Source organism: Syzygium oleosum, unplaced genomic scaffold (assembly GCF_021117445.2).
Source record: "Syzygium oleosum isolate NSW1041296 unplaced genomic scaffold, Sole_v2.1 Sole_v2.41, whole genome shotgun sequence".
Lineage (NCBI taxonomy): Eukaryota > Viridiplantae > Streptophyta > Magnoliopsida > Myrtales > Myrtaceae > Syzygium > Syzygium oleosum.
In genome coordinates this window covers 862,133-882,489 of record NW_026607525.1, presented here as the reverse complement: position 1 = coordinate 882,489, position 20,357 = coordinate 862,133, and the positions used below count along the sequence as shown (strand labels likewise).

The 20,357-nt window shown below is 40.6% G+C and overlaps 2 protein-coding genes and 1 long non-coding RNA gene across 6 annotated transcripts; 2 read left to right on the top strand and 1 right to left on the bottom strand.

The window, feature by feature from the left end:
* The first annotated feature begins 314 nt into the window (after positions 1 to 314).
* LOC115691517 (cytochrome P450 734A1) lies at positions 315 to 4,016 on the top strand. Its single transcript, XM_030618161.2, has 5 exons — positions 315 to 700; positions 1,784 to 2,010; positions 2,137 to 2,381; positions 2,556 to 2,964; positions 3,111 to 4,016. The coding sequence occupies exons 1-5, from the start codon at positions 415 to 417 to the stop codon at positions 3,567 to 3,569; spliced, it is 1,626 nt and encodes a 541-aa protein (XP_030474021.2). The 5' UTR covers positions 315 to 414; the 3' UTR covers positions 3,570 to 4,016.
* An 8,808-nt stretch (positions 4,017 to 12,824) lies between these two features.
* LOC115691518 (uncharacterized) lies at positions 12,825 to 15,891 on the bottom strand. Of its 4 annotated transcripts, none has more exons than XM_056306145.1 (3): positions 15,664 to 15,891; positions 14,292 to 14,745; positions 12,825 to 13,829 (listed from the first exon to the last, which is right to left on the bottom strand). In XM_056306145.1, the coding sequence occupies exons 2-3, from the start codon at positions 14,703 to 14,705 to the stop codon at positions 13,062 to 13,064; spliced, it is 1,182 nt and encodes a 393-aa protein (XP_056162120.1). In that variant the 5' UTR covers positions 14,706 to 14,745; positions 15,664 to 15,891; the 3' UTR covers positions 12,825 to 13,061. The 4 variants fall into 4 exon arrangements, with proteins under 4 accessions (XP_056162120.1, XP_056162124.1, XP_056162122.1 ...); XM_056306149.1 differs by having other exon boundaries at positions 14,292 to 14,737; XM_056306147.1 differs by lacking the exon at positions 15,664 to 15,891 and adding an exon at positions 15,343 to 15,646.
* Positions 15,892 to 19,166: 3,275 nt separating this feature from the next.
* Positions 19,167 to 19,906, top strand: LOC130136032 (uncharacterized). The gene is made up of 2 exons (XR_008815111.1): positions 19,167 to 19,616; positions 19,689 to 19,906. It is a non-coding gene; the product is annotated as an uncharacterized LOC130136032 (long non-coding RNA).
* Positions 19,907 to 20,357: the final 451 nt, after the last annotated feature.

Below are 20,357 nucleotides of genomic sequence, written 5' to 3'. Positions count from 1 at the left end.
CGCAATAATGTTTTTCCAGAACAATGAAATGGCATTTTTTTTTTCCAAGATAGAAAAGAGGGCAAGGGCAAAATCGTCCAGGACGGCCCAAGAAGAAAAGGAAAAATTTAAAGAAGCACCTAATTCGTTGACCCTTAGAATTCCAATGGCGGCCCCTACGCCGTTGCTCTTGCCACGAATAATACCAAAGGCCTCTCTCTCCTTCTCTCTCTCTTTCTCTCTCTCGCGTGGTATTAAAAAGCGGAGACACTAACAAGGAGCCAAAGCTCTCAGTCATATAAGAGAACAAAAATCGCTCAACAGAGACACACACAGCAAGAGAAAGAAGAAGAAGAAAAGAGACCCCCACATCCTTTCTCTCTCTCTCTCTCTCCCTCTTTCCCTCCCTCTCTCTCTCTCTCTCTCTGTTTAAACATGGAGGACGAGGCGTTTGGGTGGCTGAAGCTGGCGCTGATATGCGCGGCCCTGGCGGCGGCTGCACTGAGGATCGCGGCGGTGCTGTGGTGGAGGCCGAGAAGGATCGAGGACCACTTCTTGAGGCAAGGCATAAGGGGGCCGCCGTATCGGTTCTTCATCGGGAACGTGAAGGAGCTGGTGGGGATGATGATGAAGGCATCGTCGCAGCCCATGGCGCCCCCCTTCTCCCACAACATCCTCCCCAGGGTGCTCTCCTTCTATCACCACTGGAAGAAGATTTATGGTACTAGCGAAGTTTTCTTTTATTCCAAGGTCGTTCTTGGTGCGTTTAATGTTTTACATTAGCGAGAATGGTTCTTGGGTTTTCGTGGGTGGTTGAGTGTCTTTGTTTTGAACGGCACGACTTCTTGATGATTAAAGCGACTGCGAATGTACTTCAGTGTGATGATGTTCCTTCGGCCCTTTGAGTTTTTTCTTTTTAGTGGCTTACTGTTTTGTTCTTTTGAGTTCTCTCTAGGGTACTTCTTTTAACGGCTTTTCGGTCTCTCGCTCCTTTTTCCTTCCCTTTCTTACTCTTTATCTTTTGGGTTTTGTGGGTCTTTTGAGTTTTGGTGTTCTTGATGTTGAAGTTGAGATTTTGGACTGTTTTGGGTCCTTCTATTAATGCTTCTTGCACCTCCTTGCTTCCACCTCTCACCTTGGTGCTCGTCAAATTACACTATTTTTCTTTCTTTCCTTCAAATAATTAATGTGAGAGATTCTAGCTCCAGCAGTTCTTGTTTTCCCTATCCCCTTTCAATTTGCAGGCGTTGCGAAATTTGCAAATTCAATTTTCCTTTTTTCCCCTTTTTCCCTTCTGTATTGCGTACAATGAATTGTTATTCTTCTTCTGAGGGGCTGAGCTACGTTTTCTCGCTGGCTTTCCCTTGTCCGCTTTCGTTTGTTTATCATGGAAGTTCGAATGTGACAATGAAGTTCCTTGTGTTTGTTAGCGACACTGTTCTTAGTTGTCTTTGTTCTCTCTCTCTCTCTCTCTCTCTCTCTCTACTGTCTTTCTCTCTCTCTAACTCTCTCTGGGTGGTGGTAGGGTCTACACTATCCATGCCCTCCGAATTTAATGGTTGTCTTGTAATCCTGCTCATTCCTCTTTAAGCAAACTTCCCACTTACTACTTGAGGCCTTGTGGTAGTTCCTTCTTGGTGCGAGAAACCCTTTGCCTTTGGCAGCTGTTTCCATCTGTTCTATAGTTTTCCCCCATTAGCATGGAAATTTAATGCCACATTATCACCACCGTCGTCGTCGTCCTCATCTCGTTGCACTAATCGTCCTCTAGTTTTTATGACATCACGAGGCGTTTTCATGGCAGGGTCAACGTTTCTGGTGTGGTTCGGACCCACGGTCCGGCTCACGGTCTCGGACCCAGACCTGATCAGGGAGATTTTCACCTCCAAGCAGTCGGAATTCTACGAGAAGAGCGAGTCGCACCCCCTCGTGAAGCAGCTCGAAGGCGACGGCCTCCTCAGCCTTAAGGGCGAGAAATGGGCTCACCACCGCAAGATCATCCTCCCCACATTCTACATGGAAAATCTCAAAGTAAAGCATCCCTCCCAAGAATCCCACAAGAAAATTTCAATCACGTCAAGAAACAAACACTCGATCAGTCAATGCAGATCGATTGACTTGTTATCTCTCTTAGCCAATTTCTTTTTTTGTGTGCAGCTGCTGGTGCCGGTGGTGGCGAGTAGCGTGACGAGCATGTTGGAGAAATGGGAGGCATTGATGTCCAAATCCGGAGAGGTCGAGATCGAGGTGTCGGAGTGGCTCCAGAACCTGACCGAGGACATCATCACCAGAACAGCATTCGGCATTAGCTACGAAGATGGCAAGGCCATCTTCAGGCTCCAAGCTCAGCAGATGGTCCTCGCAGCCGACGTTTTCCAGAAAGTCTTCATTCCTGGCTATAGGTAAACCAGTAAAAACAAAAATCAATTAACCCTGCTCTATAACACTCATCGATCAAGCAATACCCATCATCGCCTACCCGTCGAATGTTTCGGAACTGGCGTGCCGGGCTCGGTTGGCGAAATACCCAAAATTTATTCGATGCATTAACTCACTCTCTTATGGTCTTTTGGCAGGTTCTTGCCAACGAAGAGGAACATAGTCTCCTGGAAGCTGGACAGGGAGATAAAGAAGTCGCTCGTTAAGCTCATCGATCGCCGGAGAGAGGAGTCCGGCAGCGACGGCGATGGTGGCGGCGATGGCGATGCGACGCTCGAGGGACGAAGCCGGAGCCGGCCCAACGACCTGCTGGGGCTGATGATCCAGGCCTCGAACGCGTCGGACGCGGTCTCGGTGAACGACATCGTGGAGGAGTGCAAGGGGTTCTTCTTCGCCGGCAAGCACTCCACGTCGAACCTGCTGACGTGGACGACAGTCCTCCTGGCGATGCACCCGCAGTGGCAGGACCGGGCACGTGACGAGGTCCTCAGGGTGTGCGGGTCACGTGACGTCCCCACCAAGGACGACCTTGTCAAGCTCAAGACGGTACCGCTCGTCTCTGTTTTTTTCGCCTTTCTTTTCATCTACCGAAAAAGACCCCCCAACACTACACGCACTTGAGATTTTAGTTCATCATAACATTCATTTTCGGTGCTGTTTTGTGTATCTGATATGATTGATCGTCTGTGCAGCTGACCATGATAGTGAACGAAGCCCTGCGGCTGTACCCGCCGGTCGTGGCGATGATCCGGCGGGCTAGGGCAGACGCGGAGCTCAACGGGTACCAGATCCCGCGCGGGACCGAGATCCTGATCCCAATCCTGGCCCTCCACCACGACCAGGCCATATGGGGGAGCGATGCCAACGAGTTCAACCCAGCCCGGTTCGCGGACGGCGTGGCCCGGGCGGCGAGGCACCCGGGGGCGTTCATCCCCTTCGGCCTGGGGCCCCGGATCTGCATCGGCCAGAGCCTGGCCCTCTTGCAAGCCAAGCTGGCCCTGGCGATCATAATCCAACGGTTCTCGTTCGTCCTCGCACCGAGCTACCGGCACGCCCCGACGGTGCTGATGCTCTTGTACCCGCAGCACGGGGCGCCCATCATATTTAAACGGTTGACTGATCCTCCGGCCCCACAAGATCAACGGTTGTGAATCGAAGCTTGTCCTTAGTATATCTGATGAAGGAATTTTTTGCGTATGTGTTGGTGTGGGGGATTGCTGGTGGGTGGAGTGGAGGGACCAATTTGTCCATGGTTAAGTTATCCATAGTGCCAGTAGGGAGTGAACAAAATGAGGGAAAAAAACGAAGGAAAAAAAAATGGGAAAGGCGTCTTGAAATTCTGACCCAATAGTCATGTTTTTATTTTTCTTTTTTTTTATAAGAAGGAAACAAAAAAAAAAATGGAGAGGAAGAGAAAGGAGGGGGTGCCTAATGGCATGTGGGATTTTTAATTATTTTTTAGGTTTTAGGTAGGAATTTACTAACGAATAGGAGTAGCCCATCTCATATCTGTATGCAATGTATATTTTCCACAAGTACCCAGCATTTTTGTAATATTATGCATTTATGAACATGATGAAGTAAGATGTTTTACTCAAGCCCCCCTCTCTCTCTCTCTCTCTCTCTCTCTCTCTCTCTCTCTCTCTCTCTCTCTAGCTAGCACCACACTTGTTCAAAATTAGATGAAAAAATGGTTATAGCTTAATGTACTTGAAAATAATCCAAAGACTTATTAACATTATGTGGTGTGGTACTAATGGATATTTAGTGGCTCAAAGTGGAATTTTCTTCAAGATACAATGATTTCATAAGGCACTACTAACAAGTAATGCATTCGTTTTTTCAAGGTCTAGGCCTGGGAAAGGAGAAGGGAGATTGTATTTGATTGTATAATTTGCATCGTCTAACTGCCATATAAGATATTTCTTGGCTTCTTTTCCTTACTTAAAGAAAAGACTCACTTTCCAATACATAGTTATCTTCAAAACTTATTTACTCAGAACTTTTTTTAACATGGGTGCTATAGAGTTGAGAAATACGAAAATCCATGTACATTTTAATCCTTCGAAGTATCTTCATATGAGCTTTGGGATGCTCTCTTTGGGAGATTGACCATAAAGTACATGCAAAAATCTTCTACCACGATGGGTGCCTCTCAATCATTTTATGTGTTAGTTATAAATTTCATAAGTGCCACAATTAGTATGAATGAATAGTTTGGATGGATGAAACACCGAATGAAAAACAATCCGTGCAAATTAGAATACCATCGATTTACTTTGGTACGGCGAATTATCATAGAGGGTTTCCTCTCTCATCATCGAAGCTCGTTCATTTAGAAGATAATTGATACATATAGTCAGTAGAAGAAATGATACTTACATATAAAGTCTTGTTATTAAGTGATATGTATAATTAGTGGTACAAGTGATACATCGCTTGGGCGTGCACAAGTGAGGCTGCATATATGTCCAGAAGGTAAGGCCGTCCAGGCCTCCCTTTTTGGCGCGCATTGGATTTCTATATGCACTTTACCTCTGCCCTTCAATTCTGTGAGCCGGTTTTGCTGACTCTCTAGAACTGGTTCTTAACTTATCACTGATAAAAAAAAAATAAAGTCTCATTAATAAGTGCCCTTTTGGGACGGACTATATACAAAATAAATAAAAATCAAAAGGTCTCTAGAGAACTAGTTAAGGTAATAAAACATAGCAAGAACACTTTGAATGGTACTTGGAAGACATACCTACATCAAATGGAAAATATATACATTTCATGAAACAATTTCAACAAAGCTTAATGAGTACCTAATTACTCTTTGACATTTTCCTCGCATTGAATAGATCTAATATATATAGTTAGATAATGAATGTGAGTGAAAAGTGCAAATATCATGTACATAGACATTGCATTTGACTTTTCACTAGAGCTCAAAGTGAAGATACAAGAATTCATATACGATAGCTGCACCTAAATTGATTGAGATTGAGCACCGAGCAATGTTTCGATTTAATTGGCTCATGATAATTGAGACCATGTTCACAAAAATTTCTACTAGGTCCCGTGTCAAGATAGAGGCAATGATCTTCATAAATGAATTTCCAACGAAACAACATGCGTCTCTGCAAGTATTGGACCTTTCTATTCCATTCGGGCATGGACCATGTCACGAAAAAAGGTACTTATCTAGGGTTTTGCTCCTCAATCTATCTTTTAAGATATCAAAATGTTGTTTAACTCTTCAATCAGGGCAACAAGCTCCATTGGAAACTAATGAAGTTTATACACTTCCACCTTCTTTCCAACTATGTCAATCAAGAGCTTGGAGAGTCTTGTCTCCTGCTTAGTGTAATCAAGCCTATAGAATCTACGAGTGCATGTGTACGACACATTTCAAATGTATACGTGTGAATCACGTATATGTTCCTCGGTACGACGATAATTTTGAAAGGAGATACAGGACATCGATGAACATCTTGCGTTATAAATAAGAGGTGAGTTTTGTTTGGTTACTTAGCTTTAAATTTGGCTAACCAAGATGCCCGTGTCAAGAGCTATTGATATTCTCTCTGTAAAAGATTTTCAAGGGTCATCTCGACTCTCATGCCTACTAGTACATAGTTGATATAGACCATATACATGTCAATACAATCATATATATCTTGATTTTTTCCCATTCTAAAACTAAAGAGTTTGCCATGTAGTTACTCCAGAGGGACTTGTCGTTACAAACCAGCAGGCCATTTTAGCATGACCACGATAGATGTGGGTAGCGTCGACAGCGAAAGGAGGTGTTTACGTTTCCATGAAAACTGAAAAGTGAATTATAGAAATGGTCCATCCCATGCCATATTCCTATTTTTAAGATAATTTGGACCAGTCCTTGGTCCCTCCCATACACTCCATTAAGAGTGGACTGTGTCAGTTGACTAACTATAAATCAGATCCTGTGAGATTTCAATGTCACAGACATGTTGATATTCATTATAAAATGAAAAAAGAAGGAAAAAAAACCACACTTGAGAGAGCAATTGAATTGGCTGTATGTAGTTTCGAAATTTTACATAATTCTTTTCTTGTAATTTCTTCTTTTTCTTATCATAAATTTGAAGCATCCTCTCTCCTCATTTATGCCAGTTTCCAATTCGCCATTTTGCACATAAAATAGCTATCTGTCGTGTTATACTAACCTATTAAACTCGGAAATATATGTTCGCAACGCGAAAATATTATGTGTATACAATGTAGTTGTCTTACATGTGATGCGGTTGATATAATCACAATGTAGAAATACTTTGAAAAGAATGGTTGCTTTTATAGGATTCACTGTGGATATCATTGTTTCTCGAGATATTGTTTACCTTAATTTAATTTAACAAACAAAGGGATTAATCACTCTTCTAAACATTGTGTTAACTAGTTAACTTTATTGTCAATCGGAGCGGTCCAATCACTTTGTTGGGTGGAATTAGGAGGCAGTTGTTTCTTACTTTGCCTTTCTGCAATGGAAAAAAGCTTTTGTTTCTTCTTTGCCTATTATAATGTAAACAAAAGCAGTAACGAGCTTCCTTTCTACGAGAATTGGGACCCCTAAATATATGGGATAACTACACACGGTGCAATTACCTCCTTAAGATATGAGCATATCATCACTGTTAGAATAATTAAATATTAAACCACGTCATCATCTAATAACTTAAACTTTTAGAATAGTTGGCAGTGGTTATACCAAAATCTCACGTAATATCATAGCTGAAAGTCCTGAGTTCAAATCTTTCCAGGCCCTTTTTATCTCTCCAATTAAATATGTCAACGCTTAGTACTAGGCAAAAAAGACCATACTAAATGTGAGGGGGAGGGTTAGAATAATTAAACATTAAACCACGCATATATTCATCTAATAGTTTAACCTTTTAAAACAGTTGGCAGTGGTTACACCAAAATCTCACAATCACTACCACTAGCTTAATGGATTGTCCATATCTATTTTCCACCTTTTCTCTTGCCACCGAGCCTCGTCCGTGATCCCTCTACCCAATGTCATGGCCCAACTCCGATTCATGACATTTGGTATGACCCTGTATCTGGTGTCGCCGGAGATTGGGACGCCGTTTCGCAGCCTAGTCTGTCCTAGATTGGCATGCAGTGGGCGGCACAACAATGGTGATAGAGGCTTAGAGTTCATGGCAAAGTAGAGACGGCCCGGAGGGGGTAGAGTGAGGGGGGAAAGTGTATGGGGAAATTTAGGCTTTTTAATGTATTTTTCTCTACAAGAGAGGGTAATTCGGCCATCTGTGGGTAATTGTGCATTTAACCCCTTAAGTTTAAAGGATCTAAATTCTTTCTCTAATTTTAACATACCTTTGTGCATTTCGAAAGTTGTTTTTGAAAGCAGAAATAAACTGAGATCAATATTTTGAGTTTCAAGTGCAAACATGGCATGCATATATGATAGCTAATGAGTGCGAATCAAACTTTTCTACATGCAACATAGATTATTATGAATCATAGACAACCACATACTAAAAACACTAACATTTCCCAAGGCATGAAATGTTCTTTGGAAGCAAAAGAAGGTGACTGCAATCCACCATGCAACGCATCTTTTTTAAATAAATATGTCTCCCATCTTTTTATGGGATTTGGGGGCTTTGGTATGTGTAGTTTATAGTAAGCAGTGTCATTGAGAGTAACCAACCTCTCCTTTATAGCACTAGCTTTTTGGGATCTTCTCATGCTCTTATTATTACTAGTGTTTATTGTTTCACTTATTTAATTATTTGTTTGCCTTGATGGTCCCCAGGAGGAAGCATGTGGCTAGGGTAATTCCGCTTTTTGATCTTGTGTGTTTAACTGTGTTCTCTTGCTTTTGTTAAAGGAATCAAAGCATGCCCACGAAGCCCATGTGATGGAAGATCTCATCTATAATTACAGTATGGACACATTGCTGATTTCTTGATTATCTTTCTTCACTTTTGAAGTCCCATGACATTGTTTTGGTTAGGGTTTTGAGGTGGGTTTTTCTTTTCTCTCTCTTCATGCATGATCTCTTTGGAGGGGGGGACAAATCCTGATGCACTGATGGAGATGATTGTTCTGGGTGTGTTCATTCCCTTTTATTTTCTTGATGAACGTGATGGGTGAACCCATGAACCAAAAAAGAAAGCCATAATTATTATGCTAATCTTGGAGTTCTGGCATTCCTGACTATTAATAATTGAATCAAGGGTTTGTCACATAATTAAGGGCATCAGAAGGGGCATAATTTACCTCTCAGGACCACCTCAAATCCCATATAACAAGGCAATATTTTTAAAGCCCTTTTGGTTATTACACTATGATATAATGCACTTCTCCGTAATAAACAAGATCCATGTCCTCATCTTATAGTCCATAGTTTAATAATATATTTGCTGTGCAAACAGAGGATTTCCTTCGTTTGTGCTTTGTCTTGAGCAAGCCTCCTCATTAACATCCATGCATTGTCCCCCCAAGGTCAGTAAACGACAAAAATCAACATTCCAATGTAGTCGATATTTAAGAAGAGAAGGCACCTTTAAATAAAAGTAACAATGAGGAAGGAAGATGAGGCTATGTAAAGCAAAATATGCATACCATGTTCATTTTATTCATGCTTTCTCTATCCGCAAAGAGAAAGGGAGATGAAAACATGTGAGTATTGAAATAGATTCTGAAAAGTAACCTTTAAAATCCCACTCAAGAAACAAGCACCTATTTTGGGAAATTTAAAGATTCTGCCAATCATGTAGGGAGAGCTACAGACTTGCAATCTTAGTTGCAGAAATGAGATATAAAGGTTCTGCACACCATCAAAGAAAATTTTCTGAAATTTTAACTAAAAATAATTAGTTCTATTTTGCTTCATTCTTTTTAAATATAACGTAAATTTCACGTATTTTTTTGCAACTCAATCTAGAGCCCTACTTTGTAATTAGTTCCCAGTACTCGACACAAAGGTTCCGTCGGGTCGGGAAACTCGATAAGCCCGACTAGGGCCAATAGATCTTGGTGGTGGCCAGCTCACAAAATTTGGGTTAATTAATGTATGAAACCATATGGTTGGAAGGAGAGTCGCTTATATAGTAGAAATGCAGTCATATTTAATCACAAAATGTCCCCAAGAGTAGCACAAACGCCAAAGAGATTGAGCTGGCTAATTGTCTGTCCTTGATTAATGCTACCTTGTCGGGGTGTCATAGAACAATGTCCAAGGACTCGCCTTTTCTCTTCTTCTTTTTTCAAAAAATTTATTTTTTTAAAATTTTTGTATGATTGGCCATTTCATGCTCAAATGAGTGAGCCATCTTCATTGTTGGTATTGGCCAAATGGCACTTCTCTCTCTGTGCCTCTGTACACATCTCGGTGTTGTTCAGTCCTCTGATCTTTACCTGCCCATGTCATTTCTTTCAATGAGATCTAAGATTGATCATTCAACTTTTACGATGACAAACTATCAATTTTGACAGATGTGAGCTTCCTTGTTTCATCATCCTCTCAGTGCATCACAGATACTTGGAGTTAACCCTGCTTTTTCCCCTTTATTTTCTCCAAGTGACAAGACGGCAAATTCAACTCCCTGCATATTACATTTTTTGTGAAATTACTTAAGTGTCCCCAGCGTTTCCAGGAAAGAGATGGTACTTACCTGCCTGTCCAAGCTGTTGTTTTTTTGGGTCAGAGCCTGTCCAAGCTGTTGACACATCAAATTTGTGTACTAACACATTCAAGCCAAAGTAGCAAGTAAGGCATCTATGTTGACAGAGTAGAACTTAAATGGGGAAGATTGATTGCACCTCCAACATGTATACAGTGACCAAATAGGAAGAAAAGGTGGGCAAACATTCTCTCGTTGAAGAAGGGCTCTCTTAATCAATACAAGTAAAAGATATAAATGTTGAATGTTATCATCACAGATTACATTACAAGTTACAAAATGCAGGATTTTTTCCCCACATGAAGACAACACTAGCATTAGTTACCCCTCAATTTCCTTTCCATGGGAATTGAAATTCTGGAGAAAAGTGGACCTAAATTGAGGATCATAAAGACTAGGAGCTAGCACAATAACAAGTAACAACCCAACTCTCTCTCTCTCTCTCTCTCTCTCTCTCTCTCTCTCTCTCTCTCTCTCTATAAAAATAGGCATGATCACATGGCAGCATCAATCATGAAAAGATGCTAATGAGACAGGGGCTGGGGTGATTTGGTGGAGCCACATAAATGCACCAATTCATTCGTAGGCTTCCCATCCAGCAGTCTCACTTTGGGTGATAAAATAAAGAGGCACCGCTCCAAATCATCAACCTCCATTTATTTATTTTATTAGATGAACAAAAACAAACAAACAAAGCGAAAATCTCAAATGAATTCACAGTTCAAGTTGTCTCAATACATTAAAAATTTCTGCTGTACAGTATACACTGTAACTAGGAATGACACCAAGGTGGGCTTTGTTGGTGATTCCAGAGACAGTGGCACCTGTGCAGTCCTCTCTTTATGGTCTCGCAAAAAGTTTTTGGAAAATTACCTTTGAAAAGGATGGCAGAAAACCAAACCCCGATTGATGTTTAGCATAATAGTTTCTATGTATACGACAAGATGAAAATACAGAGAACAACACTTGAACACTATTTTGATAATCAGAGAGTATATGTCTTCATATGCTCCTATATCCCACTGGTCTTTTTATTTTTTCTGAACCAATCTTAGTTAGGCAAGTCCATGTCAGTACAGCAAGGTGACAACCATACTAAGGACATATTAAATTGGCTTCGTGACATCACAAGGTTGAAAAACAACTCGATCGTTACTAGTTCTGTTTGCATATGGTTGTGATTACCGGGGGTACAGGGATGCTTGTCGCAAGAAGTTATGCCGTAGAACAGTCGAAAGAGACGACTTGTTAGTTTGTTTGGTCCGGCTCGCATTGACAGGAAGGAGTCCAAAATCTACACAATCTAAACGGTAGATCTCAGATTACAACAGATAAGCAATTGAAATTGAACTCCATCAGCAGCAAAAAGTCATCATCATATGTGGAATCAACTAAGGAGGTGCCTTGACCAAAATAAACACGGTTGGTAATTTGCTGCTTTGTATTGCCAGAGATTTCCCACAAAACAGAAGGTAAGAAAGCCGTACTTTTTCTCGTGGTTAATCAAACTGATAAGCGAATTCCGAATTTGATCATAAGAGAATTTGAGCAAGAACGTTAGATCCTTCTTTGCACACTACTGTAATAAACTTCCAGAAGTTGCTGCTCATGCCCCTCATTTTCAGGGATTAGGATCCCCAAATGTAATAGATCGACCCTCTACAATCATTGGGCCTGGACTCTAGGGCCCAGTTAAAAAATATCAGCTAATTTCTTTTACCTTCTCTTTTGTTCTTTGGGCCAGTCTCTTTCCTTCTATTTAGTGACCGACTTTGGATGTTTTCCTCAATCAAGAACTTGTCTCAATCCTTCTTTGGTCTCTGACCACAGTGCTGTCCAATCAGTGGTTTCCGATGAGGACTGAATGTGCATCTCAGGAAGCGCAAATCTCATGTTGAAGTTTGCTTCATCATGGACTAGTCCGTTAGGCCAAGTCATTTAGAATTAATTTCTTATGAATTTTTGTAGATGGTCTACCTTTGAAAGATCGAGATGATTGACGGATTCACTTAGTCTGGTACGCAAAAACCAATTTGCGACAAGCTCCATTGCTGTGGAAAGATTTAAACTGGTAGATCACATGCCCAGTGAGCTTATTACAAGCTCCATAGGAATATGCGGTTATGCAATGAAAGCCTTACTCTCTTTAGCCTGAAGAAAGCTACAGTCAGTAGAAATGCATCTGATTACACTATTAGCAACATGACATGCACTTGGTTGACTGATCGGCTCTGTAATGAACACGACTCGACAAGATTCAGAATGAGTTAATTATCTTGCTTGACGCTAACTCGAGGCTGGGATATCATCTTGATTTCTCATCTTCTTGTCTAGACTATAAAGAGATGCAGTTGCATTTAGTCTAATAGGAATCATGTTGCTTTGGCAGCTTCTTCCTGTTTTACACCATAGTTCTGGATGACGCATTTAGGGATCGAAATCTGATTGCCAAGTGATTGCAAAGAGTTGGCTTCATAGTTACCATTTTCATATTCCTCACTATGTCTGCATAGAAATTCAAGAGCACAATTAATCAGGTGTTACAAATTGCAGCTTTAGCTTATGCTAGACCAAAACAGAGTAGCATTGCTAGGTTTGATTTGAACAAGGGCACATCGATCAAGCTAAGATTTTGCTATGCAGTTCCTAAGCACGTCTGAAAGGTAATGACTTGGCACTTCACAAGTGTCTGCAGACTACAGTAGTCATAAATAAGTTTCCAAGCAATAGAAAGAACAACCGATGATAAATACTGCAAAACACAAGCTTATCTTTGAAGACCAATCCTTTGAAGTCCTCATATGAACATTTGAAACTAGAGTTTGCAAAATAAAACTGAAAGCAATCAGGCAAAACCTCAGATCCTGTTTCTAAGCAACTGCTCAAAGGTAAATGACAAGGAATCGATCTATGAATCTAAGTTTAAATGAAGAAAGAAGACATATTCATGTGCTTTCTTCGACTAATCTAGATGCTATGATCTGTAGAAACTAATTTTTTCAACTCCATCAAATGTTCATCATTTGATATGTGGAGTGAAAGACGAAGGTTAGTCACCAGCGCTTCCTGTTCCCAACTCAAAGGTCCCGAAGCATGCAATGCCTCCATTGTGCAACGGTAAGCTTGCAACTCCAATCTATGTATTTCAGCTTCCAGGTTTTCTTTTGACAAAAGGAGATTACTCTTTTCCTCATTCTCCCTGTGACAAGTGGATTGAGCATCACCAGTACAACTACCGACTGAGCATTCATCGCCATCGTCGTGACTGGATTCTGTGTGGGATGCAAAAGAACGACCATCCGCATCAGTTGATTTAATCCTCTTCGCATCCACTTCAGTAAAACCACTGATTCTTCTCCTTAAAAAAGACAGTGAGGTTTCTTGATCCAATGTGTCTCTTCGGATGGAAGCCGCATTAATCTGCTTCAATAATGTAGGCGTATTTGCAGCAGTTACATTTGGGAATCTTCCTTCTTTATCTGTAACTTTACAACTCATGAAAGCTCTAGAAGGTGCTTCTGCTACAGAAGAGCCATTCAAGCATGGTCTTTTAATAGATATATGTCTATCAACACGATAATCCTGCAAATTTATGCCGTTTTCAGCAGTAGAAAGATTATTTTTCTGAGACAGCTTCCGCTTTGCACGTTCCTTTTTAACTGGGAGGTTGGGATTCTTGTCACACTTCAACAAAGGCATTTCCTTACATTTTCCTTCACAGAAAATTGCAGAATCCTGAACATAGAAACAATGTTGAAAGTGAGACAAAAACAAATTCAAAGCAAGTGTTCATATCTATAATTCAACTGGCTTGCATTGTCCCATTGGTCATCTGTAAACAAGTGTTCACACCTCTAATTCAACTGGTTTGCATTGTCCCATTGTAGTAAACACGCATCAGTATTCACATTATGACTAGCTTATGACAGGATTCTAGTTTACAGTTAACTCAGAGATTTGACTGCAGACAGTCCATATGACTTCGTTAATCTATACCAGAAGAAAGAAACTTCAGGTATTCTATGTAGAGACCTTGCTGATAGTAATTGTTAACTACCAAAAACATGAACATGACAGGGGAAAACCGACTAAACCAAGTGCAGCACATGCAAGCAATTGAAAGTTTCACACAGATACCTTCGCAGATCAAATGAAGATATCATGTAATTAAACATAAGTGAACCTTCAATGGTTTACCTGTCTGATTAATGTCCATGAACCATCTTGCCAAGACTGTCTAGCCCGAATGTCAGAACTCGTAACTTTTAACTGCTGAAAGGCTCCCAGCAACCTAACCAGATAGTAGTTTTTTCCCAAAGCCCTTGAAACTGTAGCCACTTTCCAAGAGAAACTATTGAACACCTCGACAACATCACCGGGAACCCAATTGCCCGAAATATCCAGCAAAGGCGGGCAAGGCCTAATGGCCTTACTCGATACCCTCTCCAGGGTATTTTTTACTGTGGCACCCTTGTAATTATAATACCGGACCATGTAGTTGCAGCCATTGCCAGATATTATCTCTGCACTTCGCCAGGAGCCAGTTGGAAGCTCCTTTATGTTCATTACCTCCACTCTAGTGCCTTTCTTATATCCCATCTTGACAACCATAACTGTAGTCTATAGCTCGTCAGATGCCACGCCTGAGAAGCTAGGGTTGACCAACATAAGAATCAAAATAGAAGAGGACAAACATCAGCCTCTTACACTTAAGGACATGAATTCATAAGGAAGTAGAGCTTAGGAAAAGCATGCATCTTATAAAAGCAAAAGCATTAACATTCACAAGATAATATAATGTTCCAGACTCCAAGACCAGAAGGCATCAGAAGAGGAACAAGATTAAAGAGCAGGACACATGACATTAAGAGGACCTATCCAGAGAGTCCTCTCACGCAAAGGATACACAAACGCTAAGATTGCAAGCATCAAGATGAGATCAAATCTGGAAAAAAAACAAAAACTTGCAATGCATAAAACTGTACGGGGACAGAAAGACTGGATGTAACGTCAAACAATCGAGATTATGACAAATTCAAGGCAGTGTCTCAGCTTCACCCATCTTTTATTTCCTTTGCCCGACAATCAAACAGAGCATCTAAATGGAAAAACTCACAAGAAGCATCTCCATGTAACCACGAAAAGGACAAGAAGCTTTTACATATCTAAGCAGAGAAATTTCCATTAGCAGTATATTTTCTCAGAGCCCCTGTTTGGTTGGAATTCAAGCAAAGAGAGAGAATCCCACTTTGAAAAGTCATGACTTTGCAGATGTTGGGAAAGAGAAACAACTCAATCGAGCAAAATATGACTGCGCCGCTTGATGGGCCTGTTTACCAATCCAAATGCCAACTAAAAATTTATTCAAGTCATGATCAAATACTTCATTGTTCCCCTCTGCTGTCACAGCAACAAAACCAGAGTCAAAGAAATTTGGGCAAATCCTCAAATCCTCAACTTTCACGTCAAAGGATCAAACTTTAAGCAATAATCCACCAAAACAAATAGAAAACACATTGATGAGAAGCCTTAGAAACACGAACAGGAGATCAAACGAAAGGCAATGAACCTTCAAGATGATATGGTTTAAAGGAGCTGCAAGATGGGTTGAATTTGACTGACCTCTTCCGCTCGATGCTGAAGGTTCAACTATGCAGGAAACTTCTTGATGCTGCTCTAATGGGGGGCTTGTATGAATGAATGTTTTGATGTGGTGATGAGAATGAGTTCCCACTGTTGATGGGATGTTTTGTTTTCTTTTTCACAGAAAACACATAAAGATTGCCCCCTCAAACAAGTTGCACTTGGAGGTCATTTTGTCCCCACAAGTGAAAATATAGGATTCATGGGACATGGGTAATTTGTTTTAGGGAAGGGTTTGGTAGCATGAGATGTGTAAATAAAAGGATAAATGCATTGGAACTCGCCGATTTTTTACATAAAGTGCTTTTTCATTTTTCGCATATTGGTAATTTGTCAAATATGATCCGCACCGGCACCACCACGTAAGCACTGACTAGACTAGTCAGGATTACATGGTAAATTTTTTTAACCAAGTGCTTCATATGGATAAGAAAAAAAAGGAAAGTACGAAAAAATTCAAAAAACCCTAGCCGCCATCAACATTCATGCGCCGCCATTGGGAAGGAAGGGCTAGGGGCGGGCAAGGGTAGCCGCATTGTTGCAACACCGAGGCATGGTGAGGACTGTCGAATGCTTGCCGACCACTACCCTGCGACCACTACTACCTCCGCTTAAGCCCACACGGGGGCGAGGGGCTAGCCAGGCATGACTCCAACAAGGCGATATCAAGGGTCTTGTTGTTGATTGTGAGCCAAACCTGGCCTAGGTCGCCCGACCCAAGTCACATCTCCTTATTTTGGTTCGAGTTTCCTTTTTTCTAAAATTTTTCAACAATTATTTTGTTTTTGCAATATTCTTCATTTTTTATTTTCTTTTTTCTTTTACTTTTTGCAATGCCACATAGGACAGTACGTAAGATTTGAATGACAATTTGATTGGCAACATCAATATTTCCGTTTATAATTTTAACAGAAGAACCAACTCGAATAAAAGAACATACAATTTGAGGACTCAATTGCATGGAAAGAAGTTCGAGGACCTAATTCAACAATTTTAAAAATAGTTTAGGGACCTCTTGTACCTTTCTCCCAAAATGAAATTGTTACGTCTTTAGTAAGAACAATTTGAACTGAGAAATGGTGGATAGTTTCTCAACTTTTATTCAATATTCATTGTCGTCATTGATTTTTATTTTCTTTTCACTTAGTCCCTAAACTTTTAGATTTTCGCTCAATTTTAATTCTTTAGTTAAGTGAAGCATCATATCATGTGTGTCTCGGTTGATCCGGTGGTGCGCCACCTGATAAAGGGAAAAATAAATAGTTCTAGGGTTTTTTGCAAAGATAAAAGGGACAAAAGGAAGAAAAAGGAGTTAGAGGAAGCTCTTCCCACAATTAAAGGGTCACTGCCAACCTGCAAATGTGATCTTTCTGAGGTATTCCCCTCTCTCTCACCTTTTTCTCTTTCCCTTGTTACCACGAAATTGATCGTTTTTTTAAGACAAATTAATGTTGTAAACTATGGCAAAGAATCCTTGTAGAAGTCAAAAAGTCTCGACTTGCCACTTTCCTTACTTGGCAGCCTACCATAGAGATGCCCCAAAATTGAAAGGAAAAAGAAATAGTTCATTGTAATATGTCAAACCCATAAAGCATAAGTATTAGATGACTAATTTAGGTATCTCTTTTCCAATTAAGGTTAGGGACACACATTAAGAGATAATTTTTTATTTTTAATTATGTGATTGACGTGGTATGACCAATCAAATGCTTTTTTTGATTAATATGTAGTTTTAACCAATTTTTGCATTTTGGAATATTCAAGCTCTCTGTAATAACTACCTTCTCGTTGGGGCTGAGATGGTGCAAAATTTAGTGAGGAAGGTAGAATAAGTACAAGGCGACAAAAGGCGTAGTGTTGGTCCCATCACACCATTTAGGGATAATCTATATTAAGGTGGGTAAGTTCCTAACGTAAAATCAGAAAGCGATCTGATCACCCGTTGTTCCAAAAAATTGAAACCAGAAATCGAATCGGTCAGTTCCAAAACCAAATCGGTCCTAGGTGGGTTTCCAATTTCAACTAGACCTGGTGCTCACCTCCAGCTCGACTCCTTAGCATCCCCGAGTCTGCCATCGCCCTCACACATTAATAATACATAAATAGTTTTTCCATGGAAAGTGTTTCCATTATTCAAAGATCTGTAAATTTTGTTACAAAATAGTAAAGAAAATAGCTTTTCGCACGCGAAGTCAAAAGATCTGTGCAATTGGGTTTACAAAATGGAGAGAAAAAAACTTGTAATTTCTATGAATTGATCACATAGGTCCACGTGTCATTTTCATAGCAGTAGGGAACAATACTTTTCCATGAGAACTGGTCCCTTGAGCAAGTTTTTAATACTTTTTTTTCTTTTTTCTCGTTTGACCAAGAAGCATTCAACACGGGCACTATCAATTTATTGTCCATAAACATTGGAAGATTAGGATGAGTGATATGGTTATAACAAACTTCAATTTGGAACTATCTTTGGCACATAATTTAGATGTTTAGGTATCGAATTCATTAGGGATTGGTAAAGAATATTACTTGCGTATATGCTTGGGCGACTCTTCTGAATGTTGTTGCTTCGAGGGTTCTCTAAAGAGCAAGTTTTGGGAAAGACCTAATTTCAGCTGTTCATCCAAAGAAAAGAAAAGAAAAGAAAAGAGAAAAAAAAAGGGGGAGGGGGGGGGGGGGGGTGTTGTGGTTCCGAAATTATGGAGTTAATATATGAAAAGAAAAGGGTATTTTTTGTGATAACTTTGAAAGATTGGGCTAAATTTGAAAATGGAAAAAAGATCATTCAAAGTTTTAGGATTTTTTATGAGACTGCTCTTTTTATCCATTTGAGGGACGGATCTACAATCCTCAATGAAAGTTAACTAATCATGCGCCTCCACATGGCCGGCTATCATACTCGAATTTGGCTAGAGTCGACGGTAGGAAGAATACCGTAAGAAATTCCGATATATCGGATAGGATATTACATATATTAAGATATCAAGGGTTTAATTGGCCCACTTAATACGGAAAAAAGAAAAACAGATTTGCCCAACCCAAAATCCAGGGGCAAAATGCAATTTGCCCAAATCAAGTGGAACATTTTTTCTCCTCTAAACTCGATGCGATATTACTACCATTGGCGGACCTGAGGGCAAGTGGCGGCCTCCGCCCCGAGCCCCCTCGAGGTCCATTAGTTTGTTAGCCTTATTAGGTAGAATTATTTTCAAAGAAAATTTATATATGTGGTATTCAACTATAGTTTCGTCTCACCCGCCCTCCCTTAACTTTAGTCGGTCATTGTGATCGGTGGGGACGAGAGGATGTAGGAAAGGAAAGAGGGAGAGAGAGAGAGAAGAGAGAGAGAGGGGGGAGGGGGCGGGGTGACTTACGACTTGTGTGTGATAGATTAGTTAGTTCATTCTTATCGAGCAAATAGAAGAAACGATTAATTCTTTCGAGAGTTTTTTTCATTTTTGGTCTACCTTTCGCGAGTTCACCATCACGGGTAATCCGGCGTTCTTTCTCTTTCCTTTTTTTACTATGAAAAGAATTCATCTAAATCCATAAATTCCCGACCGATGAAATATCCGCTAACTTCAGAGACCCGCAAAACAATATCATCCCAAGAGCCTAGCCATGTAGTTCATCTTTGTGAGCCACTCATTTGTGTCGGCAGGACGCTTTGGGGACCCTTTTAATCTCCAAAACCTTGGAGCCTCGAAATGGGACATGATGGGATTCGTGGGAAGAATTAGGTTTAAACGGGGCTCCTATCCTAGGAAGAATAAAAAAGGCATTAAGACATGATGGATTTATACGTGGAGTGTTCGAGTTGTACACAGCGCTTCTTTTGACGTACGGGGCGTGGCAAAAACCGAAGGCTCGAGCTCCGACGTAAGAGTTCTACATCTCTCACGTCTCTCGTCGATTCTTCTTCGATGCTTCGCCCTGTTTATACAGAAACAGATCTGGCAGCTCTATCGTTTCCCGGAAGGGCGATTTGCTTCGGAGTCACGGCCACGTTTCCCACGTTTGTTAATGAGTAGAAGACTTATCAACAGGAGACCTAGCAAAACCATGTTTTATCAGAAAGAGACGGGGCAAAACCATGAGGTTATACACGATTGAGTACGAGTCGAATCCGTGTTCTAACAATCAATCATATTAAAAACTTTTTATTATAATTTCTATCTGTAGTTTAGTTGAGAATTCGATATGAGAATGCCTTTTTTTCACTGACTTTGACCCCAAATCGCACGCCGAGAGGCAATGATATACGATGAGTTCAAGTTTTGTCCGCGTTTAAATTCTTAAACCGTACCGATTATCAATCTGGTGGACCCGTTACGCAGAGGGAGGGTTAATCTAAGATGGTATGAGCCACAGTGTTGCATTCGAACTTGAACACGACTAGGCTTTTGCGGTTCGCTCGGACCCAGTCTAGTCAAGTTTTTCCCTAATAATCTTCTTTAGTATCATCACTCACTCTTACGCAGAGGAAGGCTAAAAGGACCGGTTTTACTGATCGGTCGGACATTAGATCTATCCAGATTAAAGTTCCAATAGATTATTTCGTGTGTATTGAATCCAGTACGTTATTTTCTATTGAATTAAAACAAGATTCATAACCATGAC